Below are 11,780 nucleotides of genomic sequence, written 5' to 3'. Positions count from 1 at the left end.
AACCTTTTGGTGAACAGGATGACACTCTAACCAAATGAGCAAACTGGCCAGGGCTATGGGCAAATCTTTTTGCTTCATCATTTCTCATTTTCAGTCACTCTCTTGTGCCTTGTTTTCATATTCCCCAAACGCCCAAAAGGGTTGTTTTTTGAAACTTGTTGGAGAAACATAGCAAATAATATGTTATTATGTCTCTAAAGTTGAGAAACATGTGATTCCTGGTTTGGGAACTTGAGGACTATAGATGGCAGCTGTAGAGGAAAGCTGGGCTGTAGGAACAAGCACTCTGGCCCTTCGTTAACCAAAGAGGCCCAGGCTATAATAAGCACAAAAGGTATTTATTTATTTGAGCAAAAGGACTGAACTTCCACTCCCATAGATGCAGATTCACTTAACTACTCAAACTGCTTCCTGAGAAAACAAAGAAAGGCAGGGTTTATAAAGGCAAAAACCACACAGTACAATTCTTTCATGCAAATAAAAGATTGCTGGCTAGGGATTGGTAAGTCCCAATATGCAAATGAAGGAGCAGTTGTTCTAAGATGTTTATGAGTCAGCCTTGAACTGAGTTTAGCAAGTTTAGCAACTTTATAGTAGCTCTGAGAACTGAGGCACAAGGTGTGCATAGGCCCTGCTTCTTCAGTGGCTCTGCTTCTATTTTAGGTGGTTCTATAAGCAGTGCTTATTCCATTTTATTTCCTCCATTATCACCTTGCTTTAGTTTTCTTCATAGCACTTACTACTACTTGACATACTTATGTGTTTGAGTGTTGTCTCCCCCCTTATGTGAACTCCGTGAGATGACAGGGCTGTTGACTTCTGTGTCCACTGATCCTAGGATAGCACTTGGGATAAATACTGTTGAATAATTTGATACTTAGGGTTCAAAAAAACTGTCCTATGACACCATCCTTGGATCACTTACTGCATTTCTCTTGGCCACAGGAAACAAGCCTGCTTCCCGAAGGCCTTGAACGAATGAGGTAATCCATAGTGCATTTATTAACCAGCCCCCTTAGCAGGGAGGTAGGCTACAATAGAGTAAGAGGTTTTTACATTGTGGCTCTGTCACCTCACTAGCTGTGTTACTTTCTGTAAGTTGCTTTATTCTTTAAGTCTGGGCGTGTTAATAGAATGGGAATACTGGTCCCTACTTCTTTGTGTTACATGGTAATAAAGAGCCAAACGTTTACTGTCATTTTTGTCAAACAGTCTGCAGCCAACAAATCTGACTTCCATAGCATATTAAAGATAGGGTGGGGGCAGGGAGAGATATCAAACGCTTCATTCAGGAAAAAGTCCAGGCTGAACAAGGGGCTATTGGAGACGGAGCTAAAAAACATTCTGCTCACATTAACGATACTTATGAAATGTTTTGTAACCCTCAATCCAGACTGCGTCTTCCACTCACCACTTAGGGCCCGTTAGGGTATCTGCTACATTGGCCAACATTACTTTGGGCAAATGCCATTCCACGGTCCCCATGGTTGCGAAAAAAGTAAGGGCAGGGCCGCTGAGCACCGATAGTTCTCACCCAAGCTGGGGTCGACTTTCTCTAGCTCCAGCGTGGACGCCCCCAGGTCACCTTGACTACCGGGCCTAGGACCCCGTGGGAAATCGCAGCGCCGCCAGCCTCGTCCCTTGCTGTAGAGGGGTGCCCAGAGAGAAGACCTTCTCGGCAAGAACATATAAAGAGATGAGGGGCGTGGAGAAGAGTAGGACAAGAGAAAAAGATATCGGTGGAAGGGGGTGCTAGTTTCCTTTATGTCTTTTGTCACTGACAGTAGTGGAGGAGTTAGAAGTGAATTTAAAAAAATATTTCAGACAGGCAGTTTCTAAAGGCAACCCTATAGAGCGCAGAACTACAGAACTGTGGAAGGTCCTTGCCGTCCCTTGCGCCTGCTCACTGGCAGCCCAGAAGGCGGAAGGCCGGGGTCGAGGGAAACCGGGAACCGGAAGTGAAGGCAGGTTCCCTCCTTCGTTGCTGTTGCTGCCGCCATATGCGTTCGCCTTGCTCAGGTAAGGTTTGGCCTTCAGTACCATCCATTTCCATCTGCGTTTCTCTGCATCCATGCTATTGCATGGGCTCCTGATGCCCCTTCCACAGGCTATAGCCTGGTCTGTGGGGCCTAGTTTGGTCGTTATTTTCATCACTTGCATCCCTTTCGAGAGCAAAGAGCCCCGGGGGCGGGTAGGGAAGCTAGACAGGCTCAATTCAAGATGGTGGCCTCGGCGCCATTGTGTTCCCTCGCTTTCGGCGCCTCCGGTGGGTCCCTTGTTTACTGGAGGCCCTAGCGACGGTGAAAGGCGGCGCTAGGCGTCCTCTGTCCTGGGCATTTTGCGGAGGGCGGGGCTCTTTTCACGCCCCTTCTGATTTTTGGGTCCTTTTGGCCCGCGGTGGGTCAGTTGGAGTTTTTTTTATCTCTACTTGCTCACCTTTATATGGGGCGCTTTCCAAATGTTTTCGAGAGGTGTCACTGTTTTTCGGAAAGGAGTCTCACCTGAGGAGTGACGCAGCGGTGATGTGAGGCCTGTTAAGGCTAAGTTAAAGCTAAGTGTCATCCTCTCAGCTGTTACGTTATTCATGGTATGATGAAGAGATGAACTCCTCCCCCCCCCCGCCCCCCGGCAGAGCCATTTCTCTTACCTCCACTCCCGCCACTAAATAATTACATAGCGATTTCTTAGGCTGCAGGTGGAGGTCACTGAATGGGAGGCTGTTGAGCTGTGGGAGGTGAAGGGCAGCCACATGATGTTTTCATTTTGACAAGTGAGCGCTTTGCGCAGTGATGACGTTGATCTATCACCCTTGACTGATGGCTGCTACTTTAGGGGTTGATAGTTTGAGATTATAGTGAAAGGGCAACAGGGTCTTTCTTTGAGGATTTTCAGGACTTGTCTTCATTTTACTTACATTCTTCACCCCGTCATGTTATACTTTTTATTACCTATTCTTTTTCCTTAATGTTGTTATTTACAGGTGAGTTTATAAGCTGAACTTCCCCTTCCAACTTCCTGGTTTCTCCTACTCTGATCCTAATCTTGTTGGGAACCTGTGACCTGGCTACCTCCCTTGAAATCATTTTTTCTGTTCCATGTATTGCTTTTACTTTTATGTTTTGTGTTTTGTTACTTTTATTGCCAAGTAAAGGTTTCATAGTTTAGGGAAAGTGGGGTCTGGGGAGGATGCAAAAGAGGTGCTGAAGGCTCTGCTTGTCTTCTTGTGACTGATGTCTTTTTTCTTTTTTTTCCTAGCTCTTCTGTCAAACTAGTGTATCTTCTGTTCCTTAAGCTCCCACTTTCCTCCCTTGTTTTCACTTATTCTACGTGAACCCATTCAGACACCCCCTCGCTCTTGATCTGCCTGCCGCCCAGTTATGGCAGAGAATGATGTGGACAATGAGCTCTTGGACTATGAAGATGATGAGGTGGAGACAGCAGCCGGGGGAGATGGGACTGAGGCCCCTGCCAAGAAGGATGTTAAGGGCTCCTATGTCTCCATCCATAGCTCTGGCTTTCGGGACTTCCTGCTCAAGCCAGAGTTGCTCCGGGCCATTGTCGACTGTGGCTTTGAGCATCCATCAGAAGGTAAATTTCATCTTGGGCATAGAGTATTCATTAGGTGCTCTAAAGGTCCTAGAAACAGATGTGTTCATGGCCTCTTAGTAACACAGATATATATTTAGGATAGACTAGAGAACAGGGAAGTACTGGAAGTACCAGAAACTATATTATCAGTAGAAGAGTTTTGTATAGGGTGGTATTATTTATAATAGTGTGGAAGTGCTGGTGATCCAGCACCTTAGAGGACTACCGTTCATCTGGTGACTGGCTTTTTCCCTTGTCTGCTAGTTTTTAATTTTATCACTTTGACTTGCAATTTTAAATTTCTGGAGAGGAGCTGGCTCTACTTGTATTTCTCCTCTTTGGGGCCAGGCCAACTCTAGTCTCTGGAAACCTTTATGGCTGGTCTAAAGGTGGCTGGCTTCTAGGTCAGGTACCAAGTTCTTCATTCAGTAGGGTTACATGACCCGAAGCATGGCAACCTAAGTATGAGAAATGGCCTGTGGCAGGCACTCAGATATCATGGATTATTTAAGATGAAGGAAAATAAGGACAGAGTGCAGATGAGTTGTTAGGACTGGGGGCAGGGGTTGGTTGGAGCTGGAGGAGGCTAAAGCTGGAAGGAACTAGGAGGGTCTGATTTATCTTTTTTCTTTTAGTTCAGCATGAGTGCATCCCTCAGGCCATTCTGGGAATGGATGTCCTATGCCAGGCCAAGTCAGGCATGGGAAAGACGGCAGTGTTTGTGCTGGCCACGCTGCAGCAGCTGGAGCCAGTTACTGGGCAGGTACAGCTGGGGAGAGTACTGGGGAGGGCATTTTGGTAGGAATATTTGGGCAGGGTGTTTTTTTTGTTTTTTTTTAAGACCCTCACCTGAGAATATGTTTAATTAATTTTAGTGAGGAGGGGGAGAGAGGGTGGTGAGAGTGGGGGGAGAGAGAAAGAGAAAAAGGGAAACACGGATGTGAGAGAAACATCTGTTGCCTCCCGGATGTGCCCTGACTGGGGGGTTGAACACCCAAGCAAAATTTGGTGTTTGGGATGACGCTCTAACCAACTGAGCCACCTGGCCAGGGTAGAGCAGGGTGTTTTTATCTTAACTACATGATGCATTGTGAACCATGAGTGCTTGTTGCTAAGATGACCTCTGTTACCCTTGAGGCCATGGGGAATATTTTGTAGTAATCATGGGGTTAATGATTTAGGTCTCAGAATTGAAGTTTATGTTCTGCCAGATACACTTTTGTGATAGTCACTTCCCCAGAGGGATAGTGAAGGGATATACTATTTTTTCGATCTACTTACCCCCTAAGGTGTCTGTGCTGGTGATGTGTCACACTCGGGAGCTGGCTTTTCAGATCAGCAAGGAGTATGAGCGCTTCTCTAAATACATGCCCAATGTCAAGGTAAGCCAAGGTAAAGAGACCTGGGAGTATGAGGGTTTGGGGAGTTGGAGGCATTAGAGACTTAGAGACCAGCAGTCTTCATGTTCCACAGACATTAAATGCCTATATGTGAGCCTCAGATACATCTAATAATTTCTTGCAGACTTTGGTGTATAAGAGATTTACATTCTAGGGCTTGCTTGGATTTGCATTATAATTTCAGAGGTGCTGTGTTTTAATTTTGGAGAAGCTTTTGTTTTCCTTGTTTTTTAACACATTATATAAAGATGCTTGTACAGCAGGAGACTGGGTGATTGGGCTAGAGAAGATGCTTACCACAGGACCATCCTTCTGCTTATTGCTTCTTTATGCTAACATTTTGAATCATTTCAGTGTTCTTTGGTTGACAGTTTGAGATTTAGGGGGTATATATATGGCAAGAGAAGGTTAGTAATTCCAAAATGGCTGTGGTGAGATGTGAATTTTGAGAATTTTTTATTGAAAAGGTTTTACTTATTTTTATAGAGAGGGGAAGGGAGAAAGAGAGGAAGAGAAACATCAATGTGTGGTTGCCTCTAGCATGCCCCCAACTGTGGGGACCTGGCCCAGAACCCAGGTGTGAGCCCTGACTGGGGCTTGAACTGGGAATTGAACCGGAGACCTTCCAGTTTGCAGACCAGCACTCAGTCCACTGATCCACACCCTTCAGGGGTGAAAATCTTTAAAGTGGCAGAAATGGAAAGATGTCTGTAGGCCCCAACAAAGTTGGCTTGAGTTGTTCTTTATTATATAAACTTGTGTATATAACTTCCTACTATCTTGGCTAGAAGGGTGTGAAGAATAGTACCTTTGTTCATGTTGTTACAATTTTTCCTTGTTATATTTAAAAAATAAAAAAATTGAAGTAGTGCTAGCAATACCTGCATGGTAAAAATGTTTTTATAGTCTGGAAGGCCTTATAATGAAAAGATTTGTTTTCTCACATCACTTATTCTTCATTACAGAAGATAATCACTTGTTAACTTTTTTTTAAAAGTTCTAATTGTTCTTTAAAACCAAGCATTAGGTACTGTTTCCTCAAATTTATCGACTTACAGACTTTTTGACTTAGTTCCTTTGTGTTCTTTTTGAAACATTCATTTTAATTTTCTAAATATGATTTGAATGCTACACACACACACACACACACACAGGTGCCTTTATGTATACTTCTATTTTTACATTGTCAGCAGTGTTTACTTTCTGTCCTTTCTCCCAGCAGTCTTGTCTAGGTTGATTCTAAAACTTGGAAGCCAGAAAAGAGTTTCTATTGTTATGACTGTGGAAATAATTTATTATTGAGCTCTGTAGTGAGCTAGGATTGCACTTGCTCCCGTATAGGTCCAGCTCATCACTTTTGTGACAGTGTTCTTGGTGTCGAGATCAAATACAAATAGTCATGACATTTTCTTTTGCTTAAAATTATGGTACGGTGACTTGAAGAATCTGGGCCAGTTCTGCAGAATGTCCTATCTCTGGATTCATCTGGTTACTCCTTTATGGTGTTGTTTAGCTTGTACTTTTTCACAGTATTTCCTGTAAATTGAAGTTTATATTTGAAAGCTAAACTAATTAAACATTTTTGGCAAGAATCCTTCATAGGTGATGCTGTGTACTTCCTGTTTTGTTGTAAACCTGGGTGTCTCACAACTGGTGATTTTAGATTTATTATGGAATTAGTCTTTATAGTCTGTCTTATCCCCTGAGTGGTTCCCCATCCCCCAACCCCACCCCACCCCACCCCACCCACTAGAAAGCAACTTAGGTGTTAGGCTGTTCTAGGACCCACAATTGCTTCATTGTGAGGCACTCTTTTCTCCTGGGTTGGCAGGTCGCAGTGTTTTTTGGTGGTCTGTCTATCAAGAAGGATGAAGAGGTGCTGAAGAAGAACTGCCCGCATATCGTCGTGGGGACCCCTGGCCGCATTCTTGCCCTTGCTCGAAATAAGAGCCTCAACCTCAAACATATTAAACACTTTATCTTGGATGAATGTGATAAGATGCTTGAACAGCTCGGTGAGTGGCAGTGCTGGGATTGGGCTAGTGATCTGGGAGTTTCCCTTTGGAGCCAAATGAAATTTATCTGATACAGGAGTACTGTAGGGCCTGAACGACTCAGTCTGTTACTCATGACTGATAGCTTTGGCTTCCTGGGTTGGTCTTTGTTGTGCTTTTTAAGCAGCCTTGGTACTAGATAGGAAAGTGTGATCCAGGGCAAGTATGGAGTGGACTCTGAGAGCTGGAATGTAATAGGTGTGCAGTATTTGTAGGTAGTTGGGGCTTGGGGAGAGAGCAGTAGGGAGAAGGGACTTGTAAAGTGTTTTTCAAAGGTCATATCCTTGGGTGCCTCTACAGTGGGCTCTAGCCCTGTTCCATAGTTGTGGACTGTGGGGTTTCATCATATTTCTTGCCTGGATAAAATACACAGCTGGGATCTCATCCCAAATCTTTATTCCAAATTCATTGCTCTTTCCATTGTATTTATTAGTATGGATGTAGTTTCATAAGAGTGGGGAGAATAGAGTAGAGAAGCAAATCTTTCTTTGAATTAACTCTTGTTTACCTATTTCCAGCAGTCTTGACCTCATTGGGAAGCCTATCTCTGGTCTTTGTTTATGATACAAGCTGCTTTTCTCCTATGATTTTGTTCCCTTTTTCCTCTAGACATGCGTCGGGATGTCCAGGAAATTTTTCGCATGACCCCCCATGAGAAGCAGGTCATGATGTTCAGTGCTACCTTGAGCAAAGAGATCCGTCCAGTCTGCCGCAAGTTCATGCAAGACGTAAATACCCTTCTACCTTCTCTTCTTCCACTCCCCGCCCACTGCCTTCTCCCCGTCCGTGCCCTCTTCCTCCAGACTCCCTTGTCCTTCAAGTGCCAAGAAGGGGGCACGAGCCCATCTGGGAGTGACGACTCCTTGAAGAGACGAACAGAGGCAGAAATAGCTAGTGTTAGGTTCTGCGCGGGCGCCAGGGAAATTCCGGAAGACTTGGTCGGGTTAACTTGAGAGCGGGTAGTGTTCGACTTTTTTTTTTTAAATCACAGCATTTTGAACCTCTTCTCCCTTTTGGGTGAAGGCAGGATTTTCTGCCATACCATCTACCCATCGTCTCCTACATATCCCCTACAGCCACGCACCCTCAAGGTGACATCGAGCATACAACTGGAGCCTTGTGCTCCCCAACACTCATTTCCTCCCGGTGGCAGGAGAGCAAGAGAGGGACAGATGGCAGGGCATGTCTAAAAGAAGAGCAAACAGCACAATGAATGCGCTCCCTCCCCACCTCCAGGGGTGGGGGGCCTTTGGCACCTCAATCCCCATCCCCTACTCCTTCCCACGCACACCTCACACCCACATGGAACTTCGGTTGATGTGAGCTGGCAGCAGAGAGAAGCTTCGTGGCACGGCGGGAGAATTCGGACGGCACCCAGCGGTGGATGGCGGCAGCGGAGGCCGCAGGGAAACCTGACCAGGAAGCTGAGGACCAGCCAGCCTCTTTTTCCGTTCCCGGTTTTTTTGCTGAACCCAAGGCGTGCCGTGCTCCTCGTTTCTCCCTTATGTATTGGGGTGGGGAAGGGTATCCTGAATGGGGTGGTAGGTTTTTTTTTCCTTTTATTTCATACTCAGGGCAGAGGGGTATAGGAAAGGTAAAGTGAGGTGCTCCACTTGATGTAACCAGGTGGGCTACAGATTAGGGCTAGATGGCCAGTTGTATAAGCAGTGGAGTGTTGTTTATCTCCCTGCTCTGTTCCTTGTCTGTAACTGGACTTGGGGCTACAATTAGATATGAAGGTGGCTGTGGAACTTCCTTTTGGAAAGCCTGCCTTCTGCGATCAGCTTCTGGTTATCTCCTTGTGACACACACATCCTTTCCTGAAGTCTTGGACTCCAAGTCTTGATATTAACTACGTTCCCAAATTAGTGAAGAGTGCTAGGAAACTGGGGCTCTGGAGTTGGATTTTGAGTTAATTCCTTTTTAATGCAAACTTCCTTCCCTTCAAGGGTTGTGTTTTGTTTTTTTTAAAAGGTAACTGCAAATGTGCAGCTCTGAAGTATTACTGATAGCTTCCATGTAACACTGCAGATGGTCTGATTCTTAGCTCAGAGACCAGTCTCATCCAGAACTATTCCCTGTGGTCCAGGACAAGTTGGTACTCATCTGGAGTAATTTTTGTTGCTGCTTTCATGGCATTTTGATTATATCTATTTTAGCATTCCATCTTAACATGGATATGATTGCCCTAGTTGAGAGAGGACTCAAATGGAGCAGTCCATGTCCTTTCCCCCATATTCTTACACTTGCTCTGATGGAATTATTCTGACCTCGAGTCAGTGTTTCCCATCATTTCCCAGCTGTTTGGATCATATTCTCCCTTGGAAAAGCTTTTTTTTTTCCCTTCATCACCTCCACTTGAGGTAGTGGCATCTTGCCATTGGGTGGTTTCTCTATTCCTTTTTCTCCTTGCAAAGTTCCTCTCATGACAGTTCCAGTGTTAGAACTTTACTGATAGGAAGGACTTTAGGTCTAAGATGGAAGAGAGCATATTAAAATGGTGTTTTTGGGGGTGGGGTGAGGTTTTCAGTCTTCTCTCTTCTCCCCATCCCCCCATGGGGTGTATTGGAGATCAACTTCCTCCACCCCCCCAGGTTTAACCCCCCCACTCTGCCCTCCCGTTCCCTACCCCTACCTCCCCCCTCCCCCTCAGCCAATGGAGATCTTCGTGGATGATGAGACGAAGCTGACGCTGCATGGGTTGCAGCAGTACTACGTGAAACTGAAGGACAACGAGAAGAACCGGAAGCTCTTTGACCTTCTGGATGTCCTTGAGTTCAACCAGGTCAGTTCAAAGTCCAGAAGGAGGATTAGCACATCCCACGGGAGCAGAAATCTATTCAGTACCCTGTTACTGAAAAAACCTCGAATGTGATGTGAGAGAAGGGCAGAAATTCTAACTAGAACTTATTAAAATGAGAGTATGTCTTAGAGCCAAGTATGAGCAAGGTGGGAACTGCTTTGCTTTTCCATTGCTGGCACAGACAGGTAGTCAATAAATAACCTCAGTAAATAAAGCAATAAAGCTCAAAACAATAAAATCCTTAAAGGGTTTTTTAGTCAGGTTGTAAAAGTCCCAAAATACCTTCATTCTGTTAGGTTCTTAAATTGGTTTTTGTGCTATTTATGTATTTAGTTTTTAAGATTTTATTTACTTTTTAGAGAGAGGGGAAGGAAGGAAGGAAGAAAGAGGGAGAGAAACATCAATATGTGGTTACCTCTTATGCACCCCGTGCTGGGGACCTGGCCTGCAACCGAGCCATGTGCGCTGACTGGGAATCAAACCAGTGACCCTTTGGTTCGCAGGCCGGCAGTCCACTGAGCCACACCAGCCAGGGCTGTTTTTGTACTATTTTACTGAGAAATATTTCATTACTTTACCTGTTACATGGCTTATTTGCACTAAAAATGATCTAAGATTAGGATCAGGTTAATATTTATAGCAGATGAGGAAATACATGATAGGAACTGAGGGGAATTCCTTTAGAAGAGTAATTACTGAAGACGCCTTTTTCATACAATTCCACACATGCGTGGACCCACATCCCTACACATCCACAGGTGGTGATCTTTGTGAAGTCTGTGCAGCGCTGCATTGCCCTGGCCCAGCTCCTAGTGGAGCAGAACTTCCCAGCCATTGCCATCCACCGTGGGATGCCCCAGGAGGAGAGGTACGTTGGACGTGGGGAAGGTATTGTGTGTCCTTAGGAGAAAAAGACTGAAAAATGAGAGAAGGGACTTAACGTTTTTCTAATTTCCTTTCTTACAAAGGCTTTCTCGGTATCAGCAGTTTAAAGATTTTCAACGACGAATTCTTGTGGCTACCAACTTATTTGGCCGAGGCATGGATATCGAACGGGTGAACATTGCCTTTAACTATGACATGCCTGAAGATTCCGACACCTACCTGCACCGGGTACGCCCTGTACCCACAAGGACATTCAGTGACCTCTCCCACTGACTTTATTTTCTGTATCTTCATGGCGTACATCTTTATCCCTCCTTTCAGATGTTTTCTTCTTTGGGGTCTTCCAGTCCTACCTTCTGTCTCCTTCCAGGTGGCCAGAGCAGGCCGGTTTGGCACCAAGGGTTTGGCAATCACGTTTGTGTCAGATGAAAATGATGCCAAGATCCTCAATGATGTGCAGGATCGCTTTGAGGTCAATATCAGTGAGCTGCCTGATGAGATAGACATCTCCTCCTACAGTGAGTATTGATCACAGCAATTGGCTCCTCCAACCTTTGTGATTCTCCTTGTTCCTTAGTTTGTCTTAAATCCCATTATGGACGTGAAACACTAGTACATATGGGCAGTTGCCGGGTTGGGATGTTTAATTGACCTTTATGTGGGATCTTTTCTCTTACCAGATTATGTCTTTCTCCACCCCCAAGTCTGCCCTTTGCTCCCAGACACTACACAGACATCTGCATGTATGGGCATGTGTATTTCTGCCAATCTCACTTTTTCTGTTTCATGTCTTACTCTAACTGCCGTATTTTCTCTTCAGTTGAACAGACACGATAGAGGACTCATCCACCTCTCCTGGAATGTGACAGTCTGTCCCTCTTCAAGAGATGATACCAGGCGTGGGGGTGAAGGAGACACTACTGCCACCTACCCCTGACAACCCCCAACCCCACCCCATGCCTTCCCTCTTTTGCATCATCCCTTCTAAACCCCCATTTCCTTATTTGTCAGAACTTTTTTTTAAACAAAACTAAAAAACACATGCGTCTA

At 45.1% G+C, this 11,780-nt stretch overlaps 1 protein-coding gene and 1 non-coding gene across 2 annotated transcripts; both read left to right on the top strand.

Moving 5' to 3' along the window:
• Positions 1-1,894: 1,894 nt before the first annotated feature.
• Positions 1,895-11,778, top strand: DDX39B (DExD-box helicase 39B). The gene is made up of 11 exons (XM_045826099.1): positions 1,895-2,019; positions 3,256-3,588; positions 4,224-4,351; positions 4,878-4,970; positions 6,820-7,003; positions 7,652-7,770; positions 9,696-9,827; positions 10,604-10,713; positions 10,814-10,958; positions 11,101-11,248; positions 11,551-11,778. The coding sequence occupies exons 2-11, from the start codon at positions 3,378-3,380 to the stop codon at positions 11,565-11,567; spliced, it is 1,287 nt and encodes a 428-aa protein (XP_045682055.1). The 5' UTR covers positions 1,895-2,019; positions 3,256-3,377; the 3' UTR covers positions 11,568-11,778.
• Positions 2,745-2,822, top strand: LOC123810537. The gene has a single exon (XR_006784264.1). It is a non-coding gene; the product is annotated as a small nucleolar RNA SNORD83 (small nucleolar RNA).
• Positions 11,779-11,780: the final 2 nt, after the last annotated feature.

The sequence above is a fragment of the Phyllostomus hastatus genome, unplaced genomic scaffold (assembly GCF_019186645.2).
Source record: "Phyllostomus hastatus isolate PE091 unplaced genomic scaffold, TTU_PhHast_1.1 phas_scaffold_60, whole genome shotgun sequence".
In the NCBI taxonomy this organism is placed as follows: domain Eukaryota; kingdom Metazoa; phylum Chordata; class Mammalia; order Chiroptera; family Phyllostomidae; genus Phyllostomus; species Phyllostomus hastatus.
This window is presented reverse-complemented; position numbering and strand designations above follow the sequence as displayed.

Bases quoted from the DNA above. Each gene is read 5' to 3' on its own strand.
- DDX39B (XM_045826099.1), top strand. From the start codon at position 3,378: ATGGCAGAGAATGATGTGGACAATGAGCTCTTGGACTATGAAGATGAT. The intron at 7,771-9,695 runs GTAAATACCCTT...CCTCCCCCTCAG, and splicing joins GCCGCAAGTTCATGCAAGAC to CCAATGGAGATCTTCGTGGA. The intron at 10,714-10,813 runs GTACGTTGGACG...TTTCTTACAAAG, and splicing joins GGGATGCCCCAGGAGGAGAG to GCTTTCTCGGTATCAGCAGT.